The sequence below is a fragment of the Wyeomyia smithii genome, chromosome 2 (genome assembly GCF_029784165.1).
Source record: "Wyeomyia smithii strain HCP4-BCI-WySm-NY-G18 chromosome 2, ASM2978416v1, whole genome shotgun sequence".
NCBI lineage: Eukaryota > Metazoa > Arthropoda > Insecta > Diptera > Culicidae > Wyeomyia > Wyeomyia smithii.
The window spans coordinates 264,446,104-264,467,188 of record NC_073695.1 but is presented as its reverse complement, the minus strand read 5'-3'; the positions used below and the strand labels follow the sequence as shown (position 1 = coordinate 264,467,188).

Genomic DNA, 21,085 nt, shown 5'->3' with positions numbered 1-21,085 from the left:
CGAAATGCCTAAAATGACAGTTCTCTCATATACCGTACATGGGCGAAACGTCATCTTAGACCTTTCAAGCGATAAACGTTTTTTAAAATCACGTTTTGCTCAGAAAACGCGGCTTTTTCGAATGATATATAAAAACCGGTATAGCTTTAGGACCCTATCAACGTTGAAAGCTGCGCGTAGATTCCTTTCGTATATTTCAATACCGGAATGAGTGAATAGTGATTTCATCCAGAAAACATGGTCAAATTGTTAGCTTACATAGTTTTTATTCCAATATTGGTTAAAACTCTTTAATGCACCTTAATTGATTTTGCAAATCAATCATGCTAATGCGGATGTCAATACAATTTTTGTTTTGTACGTAATTCAATCGAATGATAATCTTAAATTAAAACTATCCTAATGTATAGTGCAACACACTTCTCGCACTTCAGTACACCAAAGTGCAATAGTTTTAACTCTGGGGAGCCGGTGGAGCTTCAACCGTTGCCGGTTTCTCCACTTTCCCCTTGGCGTTGTCTCAGAGGTTTATGCTTGCATAATCGGGTTCGTTTTCGCCCCGAACATATACCGTTCCATGTTTGGCCATGTACTTCTTGATGAACTCGCGTGCCTTAGTTCGTACGGAATCGGTTACCTCAAGCTCATTAACCGTATTATCGCAGTGCTTGAGTTCCTTCACGAGGACGAAGTGGGTCAACTGTTAGGAAAAATGTTTTTGAATAAAAGTTACAACAAAGCAATGTAACAGGATATTACCTTTCTGGCTAAGTGTTTGAAGTCCTCCGTGTTGGTTATACGTCCCGTTTGGCACGAATCCTTACGGTACGCTCCTAAATGCTGCACGATTACTCCGGCTATTTCACCGCGGAATTTCTCCTTGATCTTTTTCGCCTCTTCGCTGTTGAGATCTAATTTGTCAGTCTTCTTGCGTTTACCAATCTTTGATGAACTTGCCCCCGGCAAGGAGGACGTTCCCGACGAAGATGCCGAAGATCCACTAAACGTTGAGCTTTCTCCCATCTTTGCGGCTCGTTTCTTGCCTAACCGTTGCTTGACCTTCTGCCACTCTTCGTATGGTGATATTTTCTTCTTCTTTGTCAAAATATCCAACTCATCAACAATACACTTATCGTCAACAATCTTGTGCGATACCACCAGATCGTCATCGATGAGGGAACTTTCTGCGGCACTCTTATCCAACGGATCAGTCGAGAAGGACCCACTGAATGGACTATCGGAGGCCAACGATTTGTCCAGCATGCTGCGAGCTCGAAGCCGCTTGGCTTCCTCCTTTCGCCGGCGTAGTTTTTCTTTGGTTTCCTTGTAACGTTTCATCTCCATCTGGCCGTACAGTTTGTCCTCCTCAGTGCGGGGCTGCAGAAGATATGAATGAAATGTTTGGAATGTAGGTTAGGTAACGAACGAAAGCATTATTAACAATGTAGAAAAACAATAGATAAAACCCACACTATTTTTTCTACTCACGCTGATAACCCGCTCCTGAACAAGCTTATTGCTGTGCTTTCGTTTGCGATGCTGCAGAAGCTCCTCAGCAGTTTTGTCGATCGTTTCACCCAGTGCCTTATCGATTTTACTACTAGATTGGGGAGAGGAATCACTCGCTTCCAGATCTTTAATCGTTTTTGAGAGGTCATCATTCATATCATCAGGTTTAGCTAATACGTCATCTGAAAAAAAAAATCGAACGTGAATAACCCATTCCTATTTTTTGGCTTTTGTTCAACTCACCCAAATTAAAGCTTGATTGTTGTTTCTTCTTTCGTTTCATCAATTGCTCCAACTGCATGTGAAGGTATTCCTCCTCGGAGTCATCCGTATCGGTGGTGCTAGAGTCTGAACTCATAGAAATGTCCTCATCGCGTAAACCATGATTATCTTTTTTCGGGGGTTCCCACTGAGGTACTCGATCTTTCACGTGATAGTAATAAAGACGACCCCGATCATCAATGGCAAACTTCCACAGAGGAGGGAGGTCCATCGGAGGCAGTTCGTAGTCCTCTGGATTAGTAGACATAGGAGGGGGCAGCACCTTGAAGTACATATGGCTGGGCGGTGTCGGCAGCAGTCGGTCATCTGCCGAGAAATACTCGCCGGTAGCTGGATTCATTTTCGCTGGAACATCATGTGGCGCAGTCATGTGTGGATTGAGACCGAACTTTAGGCAGTTATTTTCATGTTGCAACCAGAGTTCCTTATTTCTTCGCTCGGCTTCCTCGTGAGCAACCTTCATTTCGAACAGTTGCCGGCGCTGTTGCTTGGAGAGATTGTCCATTTTGGGCATTGGACTGGCAGTGCTTGCTAGAGCTCTTTTCATTTTATAGAAACTAGCTTCGTCAACCGATTTGCGTCGTTTCAACTCACGAGTGCGATCAAAGTAGCGACTGGAGGCCTGCCGATAGGATGAGTTCTTATCATCGTCATCGCCGAGACCAAGCGCTTTGTAACGCAGGTCGGCTTCGCGTTCGTGTTCTTTCATCTGCTCAATTCGTTCTTTTTTGGGAATACGAAAAACTTCCTTTAGATTGACCCAACTTATAAGCAGTTTGCAGGATAGAATACGAATCTGAGTTCCCAGACGCTTCTCCTCTGGGGCGTTCTCATCTTCTGGCTCGGGAATTTCGATTGAGTCCATCAAACTAACTGCTGATGGGGCTGTTTCAGTTATAACGCTGGACGGTTTCTCCTTATCGGCTTCCTTTTCTACACAAGTACTGCTTATAATTTCTTTGAGTTTACCAAGATCTGCTAGTTTAAGCAATTCCGGCATGTTTTTCAGTACCTCCACGCTACCCACTATATCTTGTTTTTTGGCGTCCGCTGAACTTGTATTACTATCACTTCCGGCACCATTACTGTCACTAGGGGAGCTAGTACTGGACGTTTCCCGTTCCTTCTCTTTCTCCTCTTCCTTTTCTTTTTCCTTAGATTTTTCGATCTTGGCCCACTTTTCAATAGTTTGCATAATTTTGCTGTCCTTCAGCATTGTCTTGTTCGGTATGGGCAACCGATCCAAAGTGTCCAATATCTGAATTCGAAATTTAAGATCATCTATCGATTCAGTTGATTCACAAATCCAACCGTAAAGCAGCCGCAATCCATGGTAATCCAAGAACAACCGCCGACAGGGCAATTCACCGCTTTGTAATATCGTCAACAAACGGCTTCTAGATTTAATATCCTTTGCACGAACCATCATTCGGGATAGCTTAAGCGTTTGAGCTTGGTTCTTCAAACCTGTTTTCAGCAGCTGGTTGATTTCCTTCTCCAGATCAGGATCCTCGTGGATCTGGGGTCTACGCTTCTTGGGGCGTTCCACTCGCTTACGGACCTTACGCTGCTTTGGCTCTGGTGGTTTAATCGCTACAATTGATTCGTCTGGCTTTACCACTTGCGAATCACCTTCAACCGTTGGCAAAGGCGTTCCGTCAGCTCCCTTGGGTCCTTCGAGCTTGAGATTTTCTAAAGCAGTATCAGTAGACACCACTGCCGTTTCCGCGGTTTGTGTATCTTCTTCTTCACTTTCTTCGACTTCTTCTTCTTCATATTCCGATTCTCCATCGCTTCCCGGATCACCTCCGATCCAACCAGTGCAATTCTCAGCCTCACAGTAACATTTCTGTGCTCTTCTACCGTACCGCTGAAACTGATAGTCGAAAGTAATTTCCTCTCCCGGCATAATATACTTTGTACTGAAGAACCCAATCCGCAGCTCACCATTAACTGTCCATTTCTGCGTTTCCGCGTTCGGATCACACGAGTGATTGATAAAGCGGGAAATATTTCCCTTCGTAGTGGCATCGATAATTGCATCGCATCGCAATGCCATAAAGTAGTAGTGCTTATTTTTCTCCTTAGAGTACAACTCAGCGCGCTCATCAAACTGTGCGCTGTTCAGCACTTCGCCCACGTATTCCATGATGAACTCTCCCGGTACAATCGGAGTGTTAGCTTGAATACCGAAACCCTTCTTTTCCGTGCGGAAAACCTGACAGTTAGAATATTCCTGCTTTTGGAAACGTCTATTAGTACATCGATCTCCTACCACGCATCGTGGACCGCACTCGATCATCAGAAGTTTGTTCAGACAATCTTCCCCACAGCCCAGCTCACCACGATCAATGTCCTCTCCGGTTAGAAAACAATCACACATCATTTTCTTCGCCTCCTTGCTAATAACCTTATCGCAATGATACATATTCTCTCGAATGGTCTCGAACCGGCTGAGCTTCTCCTCCATATCCCGAAGGTACTCCTCCGAAAGTTCTATATTTGTTACGGATGGATCGTTCTCGCCTGCGGCAGCAGAATTTTCAATCGAAGCACCATCGCTCGCTGAAATCACATTGAAATTGCCCGTAATCGCATCTTTCAGCACCTTTGAATCGATTCCAACGGAAATGGTTGTCTTTTTCAAAAATTTGTCTTTATCCTTCACCAATCCGTGACCACTGGTTCGTTGTTTTTGTGAGCTGATCGTTTTGATGCGAGAGGACCGTCGAATGGAGCCATCATCCGCTGTTTCCGTTTTTGGTTCTTTGGAAGCATCCAGCATTGAACTGTTAGTAGAGTTTGAATTTGAGTCCTCATTGGATAGTTCCTGCGACGGAGATAGCGCAATACTGGTATTGGTCGTATCTTGCGAGGGTATAGAATCGTCTCCAGTAGCAGGAGGTGGCGGTTTATCTTCCTGAACTAATTTCGGAACTGCAGCCATCTCCATTACTGGCTTCTCATCCGAAATAGATATGTTTTCGAATTCTTTAAGAGCAACCTCGGGCCGTGGACCGGATATTTGAACACTACTATCGAACGCCTCGGAAATTTGCTGCACCGTTGTCTCCTCTTGTTCTAGTTTAACCGTTGTTAGCTCATTCTGATTTTCTTCCTGTTTCACAACGTCGACGGGTGGTTCTATCTTTGGTTGTAAGCACTCCTGTGGGGCACCAATTTGCTGTATCTCATCCTCGCCCTGGTACATTTTTCTGGAGGCCTTTGTAGCGATCCGAGGTGTGTCTGGTAGAGCGGCTTCTTGAAGCGTAGACATGGTAGAGAGTTCCTGCTCTACGGTAACTTCTTCTTTCACAGGTTGAACCTCAGCTGGTGGAATGACTTCGATGGGAGCTACAGCCGTCATCATAGCTTTAGTGTCCTCTTGTTGAGTCTCCTCTTGTGTTGATATTTTATACTTCGTTTTTTCTTTCTTCGCCGAACAATCATCTTTCAACTTCTCATCTTTTATGGAGCCTGATAAACTTTTACGTGCTTTGGAGCTGCTACTAGAATGCGATTCTTTTCGTACGCTGCCAGAGAACTCTTTTGAAGATTTTTTCGAGCTGGATGAAGAGTTGCCATGCTTAGACGGTACGGGAGAAGAATCTGTCGAGCGACTTTTCTCTTTACTCTCTTTGTTTGGTAATCGCAACTCGGGTACAGCTCTTTTGCGACTTTCGGAATCACTCTGCTTCAGCGGCACCGGAGACGAATCCGTCGAGCGACTTTTTTCCTTCGATTCCATGTGGGACACTTTCAGCTCAGTAACAGGCATCTTTTTTCGCATTTCCGATTCACTACGATGTTTGTACTTATCAGATTTGCGTGATTTATCGTGTTCTTTCGATCGTTTGGAGTCATCACCGGATTTATGTTTAGTAACAGACGTTGAATCCATTGCTTGCAGTTCTGAATCAAAGCATTTCTTTGGCTTTTCCGACAGCTTTGGTACCGATGGCACTATCGCTGGCTGTTTTTCGTGTTTTTCAATCGTTCCAACTGGTTTGCACTCTATCACTGATTCAGTGCGTTTTTTATCGGGTTCTGCTTTCTTGACGCTGATACCGAGATCCTTAGAATCGGACCGTTTCTTGTCTGATTCGATAATGTCCGAACGTTTATCTTTTCTGCCGTCAGACGAACGCCTTCGGTGTCGTTCTTTGTCCCTGTCTTTGCTACTTTTTGAAGAGTCACGATCTTTCCGGCTGCTCTCTCGATCCTTTGAATCCTTATAGTAACGATCCTTGTGGTGCTTTCTAGAATCCTTCGAGGAACTTGGCCTGCGATGATGTTTGCTGTCTTTGGAAGATTTTTTCGATTCTTTATGGGAATCTTTCCTCGACAGATCCTCTTTGCTTTCTCTAGTGGAATCTATGACTACCGTCGTTTTGGGAATTATATCTTTAGAGTCCAGCACGATAATTTCCCCGGAGTCTGGTGTTTTCGACGTCGAACCTGAGAAATCTTTACTATCTTTTTGTGGCGTTGTCGAAACAGATGTTTTTGGTTGTGGGATTGGACTCTGAGGTTTGTTATCCGATTTCCGTTCTTCATGTGAGATATCACGCTTGCAATCATCTTTAGATTTGGATTTCTTTGAATTTTTCTTAAGGGACTTTTCTACGACGTCAAATGAAACAGAACTGGACTCTTCTGCAATCGGTATTACAGTTTTTTGGATTTCTTCTTCAACTATAGGCAAAGGAGCTGTCTCCACCGCCAGAATTGGCTGATCTGCTTCTGTCGCTGAAACAAGATCTGAATCTAAAAATAAAAATATTTTAGGTTCGGTTAAACATGAAAAATCAACCGTGTTTAATCACCTTGTATAATGACGGAAATTACACTTTGGCTAGAGTCCTCGTCAGTGTTGAGATCGCCCTCAATACGGCTTCTTCCCCTACGAGGGGGTCCACTAGTAGGAGACGGTCGTCTACCACCTCGAATCCGACGTCGACTTCTGGGCGGTTTAGGAATGATTGCAGGTTCAAGCAAAGGAGCGTCGTTATCGATAATAATTTCCTCGGCTTGCAATACTATTTCAATGGCATCTTCAAGAACATCTTCAATGCCAGCGGTACTCAATTGTTTGGATGTGTCTGGATGTTCGATTGAAACTGGCTGGATAACCTCGATTGGTTCAACTGTTAGCTTTTGCTCTTTGATTTTGACAATACTTTGAAAGCTGGACTCCAATCCGGGTGTCGTAGGTCTCGGAGGCATAGGCTTGTATGATCGTTTAATAAACGTAGATCCAGCAGGGCGCGTGTTGGTTTCAGCGACCGGGGTGATTAATTTCGTTTGAGATTGTTTTGGCGGTCTTCCGCGACGTTTAACTTTAGTTTCAGATTTTCCTTCTGAATAATCCATTTCCATTCCATGGGATGTAGTACTCAAATGACTTGAATCCGGTGCATAGAGTGAAAAACTTGATAGTGTCGAAAACGAGGATCCTGCACTCGGATCCTTAAAATCATCATCGGGCCATCCACAAAATTCGTCCGGCGAAGGAGTTCCGTCATATCCGAATATGTCCTCATCTGAGAAATAGCTACTGTCTATGTTTAGAGTTAAGGTAGAATCGGTTTTATCGTTTGGACCAGGAAATTCAACTGTTTCATCATCCGGTTGAAGCAAAACTGTTGGATTAGCAGCACTAGTTTCTTTCTTTTTACGACCACGAAACGAAACTGGCGTAGTAGATCTCGTCATCCTTCTTTTTTGAATTTCTTCTGGCTCCACTCTAGTAGAGTCTGAATTGCTTCCTTTTTTATTACTGTAGGTTTTTTTCGGCGTTTGAACTACAATCGGTGGAGAATCAGGGGAAAAATCGTCCGACGAAAAAAACATTTCTGTTTCTTTAGTATGACTTTTTTTTCCTCCGACATTGCTACGAGCTAATTTTATATCCGAATAAGGTACATGTGAGGAAGGTAATGGAGCGTCGACTACAAAGTCACGATACTTATTGGTCACCTTCACTTGCCGTTTAGACTTACGTGTTCCGATCACTTCTGTTTTAGGAGACTTATCGCCTTCACCCTCGTGACTCACTTGAAGTCCGCTGCTAACCGAGCTAGTAGCATCATCTTCCTCTATCTTTTTATCAGTTTTTCGCTAAAATAATCATAACAATTTAAAAAAGTTTAGAAAAGGCAAAAAAAAAAAACAATACCTGAACATTTTTTATGTCCATTTTATCAATTAGAACATGCAGCGGACGTTCGTTACTTGGACTTGACTGTTTGGTTGCATCCACGACCATAGATGTTTCGCCAGTAGATTCCTCTTGCTTACTTTTATCGGTAGTCTCTGGTGAACTTTTGTGAATCACTGTGCAAGTGATTTCATCGAAATCTTCATCGAGCTTCGCGACAAAGGGCTGGTCTTCTGCCGATGGTTCTACATTACTACTCTCCCTTGATTTGGAATCATCATCCAATATCTCTATCAATTCGATAATTTCCTCATCGTCCGCCGAGGTTGGCGAGTTTCTTTTCTGACTTCGGGTTGCGCGAGGTACGGGGGATGTTTGCTGCTAAAATAAAACCAGTTTTAGATAATAAGTAATGAATAATTAACAGAAAACTTACGCTCTTAACGCGGAGTTTTTTCACAACAGGGGTCAGGGGAGGATTTATATTATCCACGGGTAATTTCTCTAACAAAACCGATGGCCTTAAATTTGATGAGCTCGCAGAAAGTGTATCTACTGAACTTGCTTCCACCTCGGCAGGAACCGCATCACTTCTCACTGCTGACGGTACGGGTGGCGAAGTCTCACCACCATCATTGTCCTTCGGTGGCGTAGTGCAAGTTTTCCCAGCGGCAGATGTCCGTGTTGTTCTTCCCATTTTCACGCAAAAGTATTATCCATAGATGATCGTTGCATCTAATTACAGTTTAGCAGAAAAATCGAAAGGTTTACACAGCATTTACCACCTATAAAAGAGATTTTCTGCAGAGCACTTTGGAACACTTCTTTAGCAAACAAAAATGGTGGCCGTCACTCTGTGAGATAGCGAGCTCGAGATTTCTCACGTTTCACGCGTTTATAGCACTAACACTATAATAGCCAGCAAAGGATGCGAATTGGGAGAGAAATTGTCAAACGTGAAAACACGTGCTAGGGAATGTTTGAAAACGATGAACAGCTGTGCAACACGTTAAGCGTACACGGTCAAATGCAATAATTGACCTAATACTGAATGTTTGCTCAGTGAATTAAAATACCGAACTACTTGAAAATATTCTCGTTTGACATTGTTTCGTAAAATAATTATCGTTTGCCCTGTGATATTTGTGCAACAACTATTAACCTTGTGCTTGAGCTATCAGCTCCTAGCTACACGCTCCTTAAAATGAATTCAAAAATGATTAGAAAACAATTCATTTCCGTAAAAAGTGGAGCAACACGAAAATTGAGTAACTCCGTAGTTATTTAAAATTGGGTTATTTAGCTAGATCAGTTTTTTTATATCATCTGAAAGATCTGCCTTTTGCCTTCGCTTCTTAAATCACGATTTAAACCTGCTCGAAATCGCTACAATGACAGTTCTCCCATATACCCTGTCATTGTAGCGATTTAGAGCCAATTTTTATTCTCCATTTAAAAATCGAAGGACAATGATATAAAGTTTTAAAAAATCACGTTTTGCTCAGAAAGCTACACTCTTTCAGATAATATATAAAATCGGAAATCCGTGAATAGGTAAACAACCCATTTTCATAAAACTTATTTAGTTGTTAAAAATTATCAGTTTTATGTACAAAATTATTCATTTATGGAATTTAGTAGTTTACTCAGTTTTAAAATTAAAACCTACACAGATTTAGATTTCAAAACTAACAAGTTTTCGAATTGAACAAAATTCATTTTTGAAATTAAAACTACCCATTTTCAGAATTCAAAAATACTCAGTTTAAGAATTGAAAACCATTCAGTTTTAAATGCGATGTTAGCGTAGAGAGGGATGTTTGTACCGGTAATGATAGTTACCAGCAACGGGAGGGATAGCGTCAAAACAAAACAAAATAAACTTAGGTTAGGTTATCTTAACTTACTGAATAAGGATCACGCACGCAATAATCGGATTAATAATTATACACGTAGTAACTTCAGAATCTTTGAACTATATTTTCCCAGGGATCTTCGAACACACGCCGCTTCCGACCCGTTCTCTTTACTAACGTTCTTCACGAAACCCTGTTGCCAGATATCCTCTTTTGCATCGTCTCTCGTAATTCCAGTAATTAATCCCAACAGTTACGTTCTCTCTGAACGGCCTCAAATTATATTTAGGTATGTTGTGCCCTCCTCTTTTGAGATGAATAATCACTTGATATTTTACTCTCCCACAATTTTTTTGATGATACGAACAACCTGAAAACTTCTGGTTTCTTAGAATGAATAATGAAAAAAGTTTATATTTGAACCTTGAAACTTGTCCTTGACCACCTTCTTAGCGTTTTACTCATTTTTTTTTAATCACTCAAACAGCCACAAGAACAGATAACACGACCGCACAGGATAAATAATGGCGCACAAATGTTGATTGCAAATCATGGTGTCGCTTTTTCACTCTTGTCAAAAAATGGTGTGGCTTTTTCATGCTTGGTAGGGTAGGGAACATATTCTAAGCAGCTTTAGGAACCGCCTGTGTATTCAGACGAAATACTCGAAATGTGTTGGGTGAAATTCAAACAGTAGTATATCAATCTGTTCTTTATCGTTTTCTCTGTCAGAACTTGTTTTCAGATTGTAAAACTAAGTTAGAACTTTAAAAATAATCAATTAAAGTTACCAATCAAGGGACACTATACCAATCACCCCGAACCTTTTTTAAGCAGTTTCCATCTGTTTTGCAGGCGTTTTTTGCAGCACCCGAAGTGGCTCCTGAATGGCTGCAATATAGGTCGATTTGTTTCAAATGATTTTTGTTGACAGTTTTTTTGTGATTAACGGTATTTCTTATATTCGTAAGACAGCTAGACAATCAAAGTTTTCGTTTCTATCATTGAAATTGTCGATATTGATCGACAAGCAGGAGTTTAAGGCCTGTTTCCTGCGACTGATTAAAATAGGCGCTACTGCTTAAGCCGTTCCTTACCCTACTCAAAATTGAGTTATAGTGGTAAATTCAAAAATGAGTTATTATAGATTAATCCAAAATCAGTATAAAAACTACACAGAATCACGAAATGTGGTATTCATTTTTTGACGTTTCCATGCAACTTATGAAATTGAATCAAAATCAATTCAGTCGCAGTGTTACTTTTCACGAACGTGTAGCTATATGAAGTTTACACACATGTTTACCACCAAATCTCAAACATTTATCACTGAGAACGGGACCACTAAATGCTTGGTTGAAAAATATAACAACCGTCACATTTTTTCGTTGTACTGTAGCTAATTAGCTATTACGAATTTCGTCAATTGTGAGTGAGGTTATGAAAAAAACAAAATTTCCCCAAGTACCCAAGCTCTCCTATTATAATTAAAAAAAAAGGGGGTGTTTAAGGCACAACGTGACATAAGATTGCAGTAGATAAATACAATTAGTTTGCAATGTAGGTATATGAAAAATAACAGTTTTTAATTCCATATTTCCGGGGTGCTCGTAACCTCAATACCACAAAGTTCGCATTGATATGCGATTGGTCATGGGTTTATTCTTAGGCACCCTCCCATCCTTGACGAATACCTGTTGCCCAATTTTGCCCGCACACAGTGGAATAAAGAAATTCGCTATCCCTGGTGACATTTCTGCTACTGGCTTATGGAAAAGATAACCTTGACAGAACACAAAGTGACATTAATGCTGCTGGCCTGTGGAAATATAACCCTGGTTCGCATGTTATAACAGGGATGCCAAATGTTAAGACATGTCTTAATTTCGAAGGAATTAGAGCTCGTGGAAATAAGTGGAAGCCTATTAGTCGGTTGATTAACCGCAACCGATTTAATGTGTTCCCTGGGATTTTTCCTAACATTCAATGGGGATCGGAGTGGAGTGTGAAGACATTTGAAAAATGACCTGACATCCCTGTGTCATAATTTTTTGACGGCAGAGTTGTTTTAAAATCACTTACAGTTGTTAAAATTTGAAATCGATTTTTTTAATAGTTCTGCTGTTTAAATTGAAAAAAAGTCAGTGGAATATGTATTTCTTCGACATTTCTTATCAAAAGAAAAAATAATATATACATACCCCTAAAACATCTATTTAGGCTGACACATTACTTCGTCCTTGGAACACACAAATTTTCACAAACTTGCATGTGTACAAAGACAAATAAATTGCGTAACCAGGCAATCTACAAGTAAAAATTCCTTAAAATTTTTTTTACATTTCAATCACCGTAAGCCGTATGAATAAAACCGTTTGCTTTACTCATCCCGTGCAAACCTTATGGGAGAAGCAGAGTAAACTCCTTTATTCATACGACCTATTGTTAGGTTAACCATTTGGTCAAAGCCAAAAATCAGGACAACTTTTTTCCAGCAAAAATTTCATCGAAGCTATTGTCACTTTTTGTGGTAATAACAAATAAAACAGGTAATTTGAGATTTGCACTTCAAAATACGCCAAAAGAATCATTTAACGTATTTCTCTAACGATTCAATTTTGCAAATTTGATTTTTAAACGTTAGTAGATACCTTAAAATAAGCAACACTAGTCAACTGTTTGAAATAAACTTAACTATTGTCAAAAAACGTTTTACGGTTTCATCGACTAAACAATTTCTCTCGTCAAGATTCAACCAAAGAAAAAGATGAAAGTACTGAACAGTTTGCTTCTTTTCTCAAATATGAAAAATAAATCAGGACGCTCCAAATGGGTCTCAAAATCAGGACATGTCCTGCTAAATCAGGACGGATGGTATCCCTACCTACTGTCCTTCTCTTATAATTGTAGAATTTATTTGAAACTGCCCGAAAAAATAACATAAAAAAACTTCAAAGTGACTGTGATTTTGCATAGTTATACCATAATTTAACAATGTTTTTCATTGTAAATACATAAATTTTTCATGAACCTTCTAGTGTCCAAATTAATTTTTGGATTAATTTCGAATAAATCAAGGTTTATAAACATTTTTAAAGTTTTTATTGAAGCATTTTAGAGGTTCAACTGGAGACCGTCTAAACGCGGCACTGGGCAACAATAAAAACATGCAGAACAATAAAAAACATTGATTTTTTACCATGAAAAAGGGGGAGTGGTAAGTATCTCTACAGTATTTTTTCAGACATTTTTTTCATACATTTAGAAGTCATTGACTATGTTTTGACGTTGACTAACGTCTATATCGAAGTTAGGCCCCTGAATTTGAAAATCTAGTAATTCAACCAGGGAAAACCAGAGAAAAGTGGTCAGGTTTTGAGCGCTTATTTTGCAGTCATCTATAATCAGGTTTTCGAGGTTTTGGCATCAATCGATCAGAAATTCTTTTACGGTTAAATTTATGTAACAAAAACCAACTATTGTTTGAGATACACTATTGAAAAATTGGTAATTAATATCGATTGTCTAAATCATACCGCGCAGCCAATCACTACCTCTCTTCCCAAGCACAGTCGACACTAACGGATACAATCGATCTGACTTTGTTGTTATTGTTGTTGTCACTTTCTGTTTCCGATGTTTATGCTGCTGCTAGCGGAAAAAACCTTGCAAATATGCATCATTTTGTTGGTGTTAATTTTACGACAGCGGCCGGCGCCCCATCATTCTGATTCCAAAACCGCACCAGTGACATGCGGACGCTAGGTGATAGCAGCTGGAAGGAGGAAATACAAAAGAGTACCGCTCATCTCGTGCCGGTTTCACCCGTTATGCTGGTGGCTTTAGTAGTAAATGGCTACTGCAAAATACTAAAATGGCTGGAATTCTGGACGGACTACCAGTAAACGAGAATAATCGGCAACTGGTACCTTTTGGTGCCTCGCGGTTTTATAATAGAAGCGATTAGTTGAGTTTTCTGTTTTACAAAATGCTGCTGCTAGCGGAAAAAACCTTGCAAAAATGCATGTTTGTGTTGATGTTAATTTCACGACAGCGCTAGGTGTTAGCAGCTGAAAGGAGGAAAGACAAAATAGTACCGGTCATTTCGTGCCGGTTTCACCCGTTATGCTGGTGGCTGTTAGTAATAAATGGCTACTGCAAAATACTAAAATGGCTGGAATTCTGGACGGAATAACCAGTAAACGAGAATAATCGGCAACTGGTACCTTTTGATGCCTCGAAATTTTGTTTCAGAAGTTTTGTAGATGAAGCGTTGCAATTCCCTCTACTATTTGCTTCAATGGAATATTTCTTTTTTTTATAAGAATACGGTAGTCAACGTCATGCGGTCGTGTCTTGAATACCACCCTCCTACTTTTTCATGGTGAAGTTATTGTAGGTCGTAGATTCAACAACAAAAACGTTATTAAAATATGGTAAAAATGAAGAAAATCATCGTAATTTGTTTTCACATCGTAATTTGTTTTCGGGTCGAAATATTTCAGAATGAAGGTGCATTCCAGAAAATAATGAATTTCCAAAAAAAAATCAGTGTGTTTTTTAAAGTGTTGGCAGTTCATAAATCGTTGGTGTGTCGTTTTGCACGAACCGAATGTCAGCAGAAAACAAAATAGAAGAAAAACATTTCGCTACTTTCCTCGTTGTCTCACACATACATTGCTGTCCGAGCTTGTTTTCGGCCTTTTTTCAAAGTAGTTAGGTCGCGCTAACGATGTAAAAAATTTTGGTTGACAGATCAGTGTGACCTAAAATTGGTTAATTTCGGAAAGTTTCCGTACCCAAAAGTGAAAGTTTTTCGTTTCAACGTTCGAAAAAGTTAATCTAGAGTAAAATAATCTTCAGTAACGTTCGCACAAGCTCATTGTTAAACAAAACGGAGCACGTACAATTGTTTCATGAGTGGTAACCTAGAAATCTGTCCTTGGAGCGTTGCCTTGCTTGTTTAATTACAGTTTCTGTCATGGATTCTATATGTTGGTAATGTTTCCTTGTATCGGCGTAGGACCATTCCCATTCACTGCCAGTTAGATGTTGTGTAATTATGTTTTCCGTCTATGCTAAGATTGATTGAAAGAAAAGTGCTTGCCACACATGTAAAGAGTGAAGAGGTCATCGATTGGTTTGCTAAAATTTTATGAAAGCCTATGTCAACAATGAGCGTTTCGCGACTTCTTCCATTTAATTTGACAACGTCTCAAAAGGTTAGTATGTTGAATATTACGATACTGAGGTCGAAGTATAAACCATAAACGTTTTACCAGGTAATTGTAGTATCTGTAACAGCGGGTGTTGCTGTTCTGGGAGTGATTGCCAGCTATTTGGGACGACGTCGGACTCCTAAGCCCCAGCAGCGACGGCTTCGTAAACCAGGAAATAGGAAAACCAGGAATAGTGTGCGCAGCCCCAATGACATTATTTCGCTGGCAGGTTCCAAAGCATCGGGTCGATCCTACAGTCCCGGTGGATCGATCCATGGTATCTCCGATAGAATGTCCCTTGCTTCCGGTTCGCTAGTAGCAGGTGGTGCTGGCACAGGAACCGGACCAATTATAGGAGGAGCGACTCCATTAACACCGCAGCAGCTCGGTGTGATGGGTATGGAAGCGCTGGAAACCGTTATCAGTTACTGGGAGGATGCGCTACTGGGGAGAAACGAAGTTGATATACCGAGTAGAATAACTGCCGATCAGGAGGAATTTTGTCGGGAGCTACAAAACCTTCTCGATTCAGCTTATAATTTGCAGGAACAGGGCGAACTGTTGTTCTTAGATGAGCGGTCAGTACTGTTCCGAGATGATGAGAACAAAGCTGTACAGGCAGGAACACTATCTAATGGCCATCGATCCAGTTCGGACCCAAACTTTGATTCGGCCGAAAGTTTCGCTTCTGCATTGGATCAGGTATGAGCAACATTTCAAGCTATTTTTCTTGCATATCTGCGATTGGTTTGATAACTACAACTGACATTCTCAGATCTCATTTCTCTGGGCTTTCCCTTATCATGCTACAGGTTTAATTATTCTTTGAAGCTAACACACGAAGAGTATAATAGTATACAGTTGCACCTGCGAACTTAGCCCTACTGCCAAGTTATACAAGCTTTCTTACTTCAAGATTCAGAGAGATCAAAACTAATCTCGACAGAAATATTTATGAACCTTCAAGATCACATAATCTAATTCGTTCTGCCACAGGTGGCTGATCTGCGTGAATTCGAAGACGAAATATTCTCCGATGTTGAGAATTTTCCACTCTACCAAAGTGCATTAGAGTTGCTAGACGATCAACCCATTCCCTGTCGTACGGTGCGGACAGATATGGTCGGATGTAATTCCGATGCAGAATATTACGCTAAACTGCACTGTATTAGACTGGCTTTTCAGTTACTGTTTAAGGTAGGCAATATAATAACTCAGTTCAGCTCGTAGAAATATAATTTTAACATTATTTCTAGGACCCCAGAAACAGCCGTTGGGTGGCCGACACGGGTCGGCAGGTTCTTACGGATCTGCTCTGCCTTGGCGACAAAGACCCAAAGGATTTTCTAGTGGCGTACGAATCGATGTTGGAATTTCTGCAAAACATGGAAAATTGGCCAGATATCGAGCGCGAGCTGGAATCTCGCAACGTGAAGGCAATGACTTTCTACGACGTGGTGTTGGACTTTATTATTTTGGACGCATTTAAAGATCTCGATTCACCGCCGAACAGCGTACTCGCCGTGATTAATAATCGGTTCCTATCGAACAGTTTCAAAGAGACGGCGTTAACGACTGCCGTCTGGTCGGTACTGAAAGCCAAGAAGCGTATGCTCAAGTTTCCCAATGGATTCATGTCTCACTTCTACTGCATAACTGAGCAACTGTCTCCGCTTATGGTGTGGGGATTTTTCGGACCAGACGAAAACCTTAAAGAGGTATGCAAATACTTTAGGGAGCAAATGGTTAGCTTCCTGGTGGACATTTACAATTTCCAAAAGTGTCGTTACACAACGGTGGAAGAACTTGCCGACGATATTCTGTCGAATATGAGGATGAGAGTGAGCAACATAGGCGTTAAATTTAATCAGTAGTACTGCAGGGACTCGAATAACTTACGTCTTCACACGCTCATTATTGGCACCTTGTTATTGTGTTGGATACGATTTTAGTATAGTTTGGTCACTGGGCTTTTAAATTAAATATCGAAAGTTGGAAGCAAGGCTAATCATGTCTTACAACCTACCGCGTATTGGTTACTTTCCAGAATGAAAATTCAAACGTGAGATGTAGATAATTATTTTTAGTAAACATGAAATAGGCATATAGTAAGTATATCGCGTTTATTAATTGAACGTTTTATTATTATCACACTTCCAAATAATCCTATTTTGAACTGAAAGTCATCTTTTGACCGGACATTTCTAATGAAAGTTTTCATTTGATTTCGTGATTTTACTGAGAATAAATATAATTATATGTTATGTTAGACACAATAATTGAGTACAACTTCGATTAACTTAGATCATGTTCGGCATATGAGCCTTCAGTATGAAATATGCTTGGGTAGGGAATGATTTACTTTACCTTCGTTTGCAAAGTCTTCATTCGTTCTTCCAGCTTTTTAACCTCTTTATTCACATTTTCGATGTTTTGTGCAAACGCTTCTTGCACCCCACTCAGGAGCGCCTTATTGCCAGCAATTCCATTCAGAATACTGGCTTGACTTGATTCCAGTTCAGCAAACAGCTTACTGAAATTAGTTGCTGCAATTTAAGATAGAAAATGGTAACTAGTGATTAGGGAGTTATTCAACAACATACCGTATTTATGAAGCGACTCCAACGTTTGCATGCGTTGCAACATGTCGGGCAAAATTTGCACAATCGGTTCGGTTGATTTAGCTATTTCGTACAGTTCCAAAATCTTTTGCTCTCGATTAGCATCCTGCCCTTCCGCCGAGGACTTTTCCTCGATGGCGGTCATTTTCTGAACCAAATTTCCCAACCGAGCCTCGATCAAATCCAGTTGCTGGGGTTGGAGCAGTGCAGCTTTCGCCGAAATAGCTTGCACAGCTTCGATCAGATTTCCCGCTCCAGCGGACCCGGCCAGTCGACTTATTTTCTCCGGCTTAGCACCGACAGCTGTTTCTAGCAAATGTAAACGATGTTCCAATTCGGCGATTCGTGTGATGTAAGTTAACTCAGTTATGGTTTTATTAGGATCGGCACCACCGGACTTCTTGTATTCCTCAATCTTCGCCAAAAGTACTTTTGCTTCAGCATCCCCTCCGGCAGAGATCACCTCACTGCCGATTGCTTGTTCAAGTTTCAAGCTATCCAGTACTTTTTTGGCGGTGCCAACAGCTTCAAACACAGCCGCGTAAGAGGCTTTTTCTTCCTTACTTTTGTTGGCATCCGCTTGGGAAACCGCTATTTCCTCCATCAGCTCATTCATTTCGCATTGTAGACGAAGACATTTTTGAAGCGGAGTTTCCTGTTCGCCATCTCCAGCCAAATCCCATTCCCCGCTACGGGCATCGTATCCAACGCGGAACTTCTTGCCAATCCGGTCACTAAAATCGACGTTTCCGGTTAGATATTTCCCTTTGAATTTGTTGTACGAATCTTTTGTTGATATGTGCAGACGCTCGATACTTTCATTCGAGGGTTCTTCATCGTAGAAATCGGATGTTTCCGATTCTGGGACATCTGGCGTTTCGTAAACGTCCGGTTGATCGTGAGCCTTCAAAGAGCGTTCTGTTTTCTATCAACTTTCATTGTATTTAAATAGCCTTTATACTTACGATGTACGGTAAGAACTGGAACTTGGGATCAGCCATATTAAGCTTTAAATGAATGTTATTTCAAAGGGCACAAACTCGCACAGATATATTTGAAAATGTTAATTTGAAGGTGAAAAACACCAAAAACTAGATGACATCACCGAGATTTTAACAAAACAATGATATGTCAATTTGACATTGTGAAAATGGTCGGCATAATACTTTATACAACTTTTATAACTAGTCTAATGTTCGGTATAAAGCCCCAACGGAAGTAGTTTCGATTGCAAAATGCCACATGGGAGGAGTTTTACATTGCGGTAGTCAGATTTACAGCTCCCGTAAACAGCATACCACAGAGCATTTTTTTTTGTAGACTCATCACTGCGACCAGAGATTAGATCTATTGTGATATTGCCCAGGTGTTTTCTGTACCCCGCACTTCATATTATTGGCAGTATCACTATTGAAGTGAGTGATGTAAGCTTATCATTCATATTCGGTGCTTGTGTGTAAAGTTTTACCATAGACTAACAGACGTAACACTTCGAACAAATCTTCAATGAAATCATCGTTTGGATGATTCCAGTACTTTACGTTAGTAACACTAGCACCATCTGCTGTCGTGTTCGCGCTGCGTCATGTATTTCGACATCAGCGCCAGCGTTACTGCATGTGTCAAATGGGGAACTACAAAATATGTATGAGATTGCATGACAGCGCCCCAGACGACGTTTTCGCGCGATGACTGTTATTCGCTTTAAAATTTGAAATGAACGTTTTTTGTGGCGATGGAGCTAGGTTCCAGTGTTACGTCTGTTAGTCTGTGGTTTTACCTTTCTGTTTCAAGCTTACTGCTCTACTATACCGAGCGCCTCTGCCCATCCTAACAAAATCGCTTGTTGGGCCAGCATCGTATCTCGAGACCATCTGGGAGATAATTGGTAGAATAATTGGTATTAAACTGACGAAAATTGGGTTGTTTAGCTATATCAGTTTTTTATATCATCTGAAAGATCTGCATTTTCTGCGAGCTAATAGACGAAGCATTTCATATCTACGTGGAATACATTTGCGTTTCAGTTCACAGCACGAAATCAAGTGTCTTACATTTCGGTTTACCATGTCATGCATACCAAAAACAATTATTTTACACTCAGACTTCAATGCCTACACACGTCAAATGCCAAATACAGTGGATTCCACAAAAAATCGATATGGGTCAACATAATAGAATGATTCGGTTCATTTGTTGACATTCGTATGTAAAGAGCATTAGGGATTAGCGTGCGATTTATTTTTGTATGTGTTAACAGCCTCTCCAGAGCCGGTATTCGTACATACGCCAACTGGTTTCTCAGCAAACAATTTTGTTGATTTAGAGCAAGCGCACCAATGATTGCTATTTAGGTTGTCATTTTATTAACTTCTTCTGTCTTCATAAAAGTTTGGCAACACACTTGGGCACCAGTTGTTATTGTGTAAGTTGATAATTTATTAACCAAGCCTCGAACTGGCCTGACGTTTATCGAATCGCGAAATGAATTTTAAAGTGAAACTTTACCTAATGCTGTCGTTTATTTGAAAATGGATAATACAGAATATTTTACATCTGATTCTAGCGAAGATGAACTGATTATTGCAGAAAATCTGTTAGTGCACACACATTTCATTTTGACTAGCAGTTGTGCTACAAGAAATGGCGGTTCCAGATCAAAGAAAAAACCCAACATAAATCGGGTAGCGGAAGAGGGTGCTCAACGTTTGCATGAGGATTATTTTGCAAGACGGTTGAAACACTCTATGAGAAAGAATTCCTTCGACACCCAAATGAAGCTGACATGCAGCGATTGTTGAAGGAGAATGAGCAACGCGGTTTCCCTGTTGTGTTGGGGTCATTGGATTGTTACCATTGGGAGTGGAAAAACTGCACTACGGCATGGGCTGGCCAATATGAGGGAAAGCAAAAAAAGCCAAGCATAGTCTTGGAAGCAGTAGCATCTTATGATCTTTGGATATGGCATGCCTTCTTCGGAATGCCTGGCTCTAACAATGATATAAATGTTTTGAATCGTTCGCCACTATTTTCTGAAATCTATAGCGGGCAGTCTCCAGCAGTAAAATTTGTTGTGAATGGTAGAACTTACACTTCCGGATATTATTTAGCTAATGGGATATATCCGCCGCTTGCTACTTTGGTTCAGACAATAACTCATCCAATTGGACTAAAGAGAAAGGTAACCATCCCTCTAATTAACAGAAATTATATTTATATCAGATTCGACTTAACTGTGCCCAAACAACTTTTATTCACGTATCATGCGATTTTTTTTATAAACTGTTTTGTAAATTGTGTTAACATTTATTTCAATTGGATTGCAACGCATAACAAAAAATTCTATTTATCATTGTTTACAGCACTTCGCAAAAATGCAAGAAGCAGTTAGAAAAGACGTCGAGCGGGCATTCGGTGTGTTGATGGCAAGATTTGCGA

General features: G+C 40.6%; 3 protein-coding genes across 4 annotated transcripts; 1 reads left to right on the top strand and 2 right to left on the bottom strand.

Annotated features, from left to right (window-relative positions):
• Positions 1-246: 246 nt before the first annotated feature.
• On the bottom strand, positions 247-8,806 carry LOC129721288 (probable histone-lysine N-methyltransferase CG1716). Of its 2 annotated transcripts, none has more exons than XM_055673687.1 (7): positions 8,388-8,806; positions 7,970-8,329; positions 6,618-7,911; positions 1,753-6,558; positions 1,489-1,691; positions 760-1,377; positions 247-700 (listed from the first exon to the last, which is right to left on the bottom strand). In XM_055673687.1, exons 1-7 carry the CDS (start codon positions 8,646-8,648, stop codon positions 521-523), a joined length of 7,722 nt encoding a protein of 2,573 aa, XP_055529662.1. In that variant the 5' UTR covers positions 8,649-8,806; the 3' UTR covers positions 247-520. The 2 variants fall into 2 exon arrangements, with proteins under 2 accessions (XP_055529662.1, XP_055529660.1); XM_055673685.1 differs by having other exon boundaries at positions 7,970-8,332; positions 8,388-8,800.
• Positions 8,807-14,496: 5,690 nt separating this feature from the next.
• LOC129721286 (mitoguardin) lies at positions 14,497-17,141 on the top strand. The gene is made up of 4 exons (XM_055673683.1): positions 14,497-15,029; positions 15,090-15,728; positions 16,023-16,223; positions 16,283-17,141. The coding sequence occupies exons 1-4, from the start codon at positions 14,973-14,975 to the stop codon at positions 16,898-16,900; spliced, it is 1,515 nt and encodes a 504-aa protein (XP_055529658.1). The 5' UTR covers positions 14,497-14,972; the 3' UTR covers positions 16,901-17,141.
• LOC129721287 (dynactin subunit 2) lies at positions 17,133-18,786 on the bottom strand. The gene is made up of 3 exons (XM_055673684.1): positions 18,613-18,786; positions 17,630-18,551; positions 17,133-17,572 (listed from the first exon to the last, which is right to left on the bottom strand). Exons 1-3 carry the CDS (start codon positions 18,646-18,648, stop codon positions 17,385-17,387), a joined length of 1,146 nt encoding a protein of 381 aa, XP_055529659.1. The 5' UTR covers positions 18,649-18,786; the 3' UTR covers positions 17,133-17,384.
• Positions 18,787-21,085: the final 2,299 nt, after the last annotated feature.

What these genes read in the sequence shown, in the direction of transcription:
- LOC129721287 (XM_055673684.1), bottom strand. Translation starts at nt 18,648, where the DNA reads ATGGCTGATCCCAAGTTCCAGTTCTTACCGTACATC. An exon ending in TCCAGTTCTTACCGTACATC is followed by an intron (nt 18,552 to 18,612) that starts GTAAGTATAAAG and finishes CGCTCTTTGAAG; the next exon opens with GCTCACGATCAACCGGACGT. An exon ending in GGAGTCGCTTCATAAATACG is followed by an intron (nt 17,573 to 17,629) that starts GTATGTTGTTGA and finishes CTTAAATTGCAG; the next exon opens with CAACTAATTTCAGTAAGCTG.
- LOC129721286 (XM_055673683.1), top strand. Translation starts at nt 14,973, where the DNA reads ATGTCAACAATGAGCGTTTCGCGACTTCTTCCATTTAATTTGACAACG. An exon ending in TCGCTTCTGCATTGGATCAG is followed by an intron (nt 15,729 to 16,022) that starts GTATGAGCAACA and finishes GTTCTGCCACAG; the next exon opens with GTGGCTGATCTGCGTGAATT. An exon ending in CTTTTCAGTTACTGTTTAAG is followed by an intron (nt 16,224 to 16,282) that starts GTAGGCAATATA and finishes CATTATTTCTAG; the next exon opens with GACCCCAGAAACAGCCGTTG.
- LOC129721288 (XM_055673685.1), bottom strand. Translation starts at nt 8,648, where the DNA reads ATGGGAAGAACAACACGGACATCTGCCGCTGGGAAAACTTGCACTACG. An exon ending in TGGACATAAAAAATGTTCAG is followed by an intron (nt 7,912 to 7,969) that starts GTATTGTTTTTT and finishes TGATTATTTTAG; the next exon opens with CGAAAAACTGATAAAAAGAT. An exon ending in AATTTCCGTCATTATACAAG is followed by an intron (nt 6,559 to 6,617) that starts GTGATTAAACAC and finishes TTTTATTTTTAG; the next exon opens with ATTCAGATCTTGTTTCAGCG.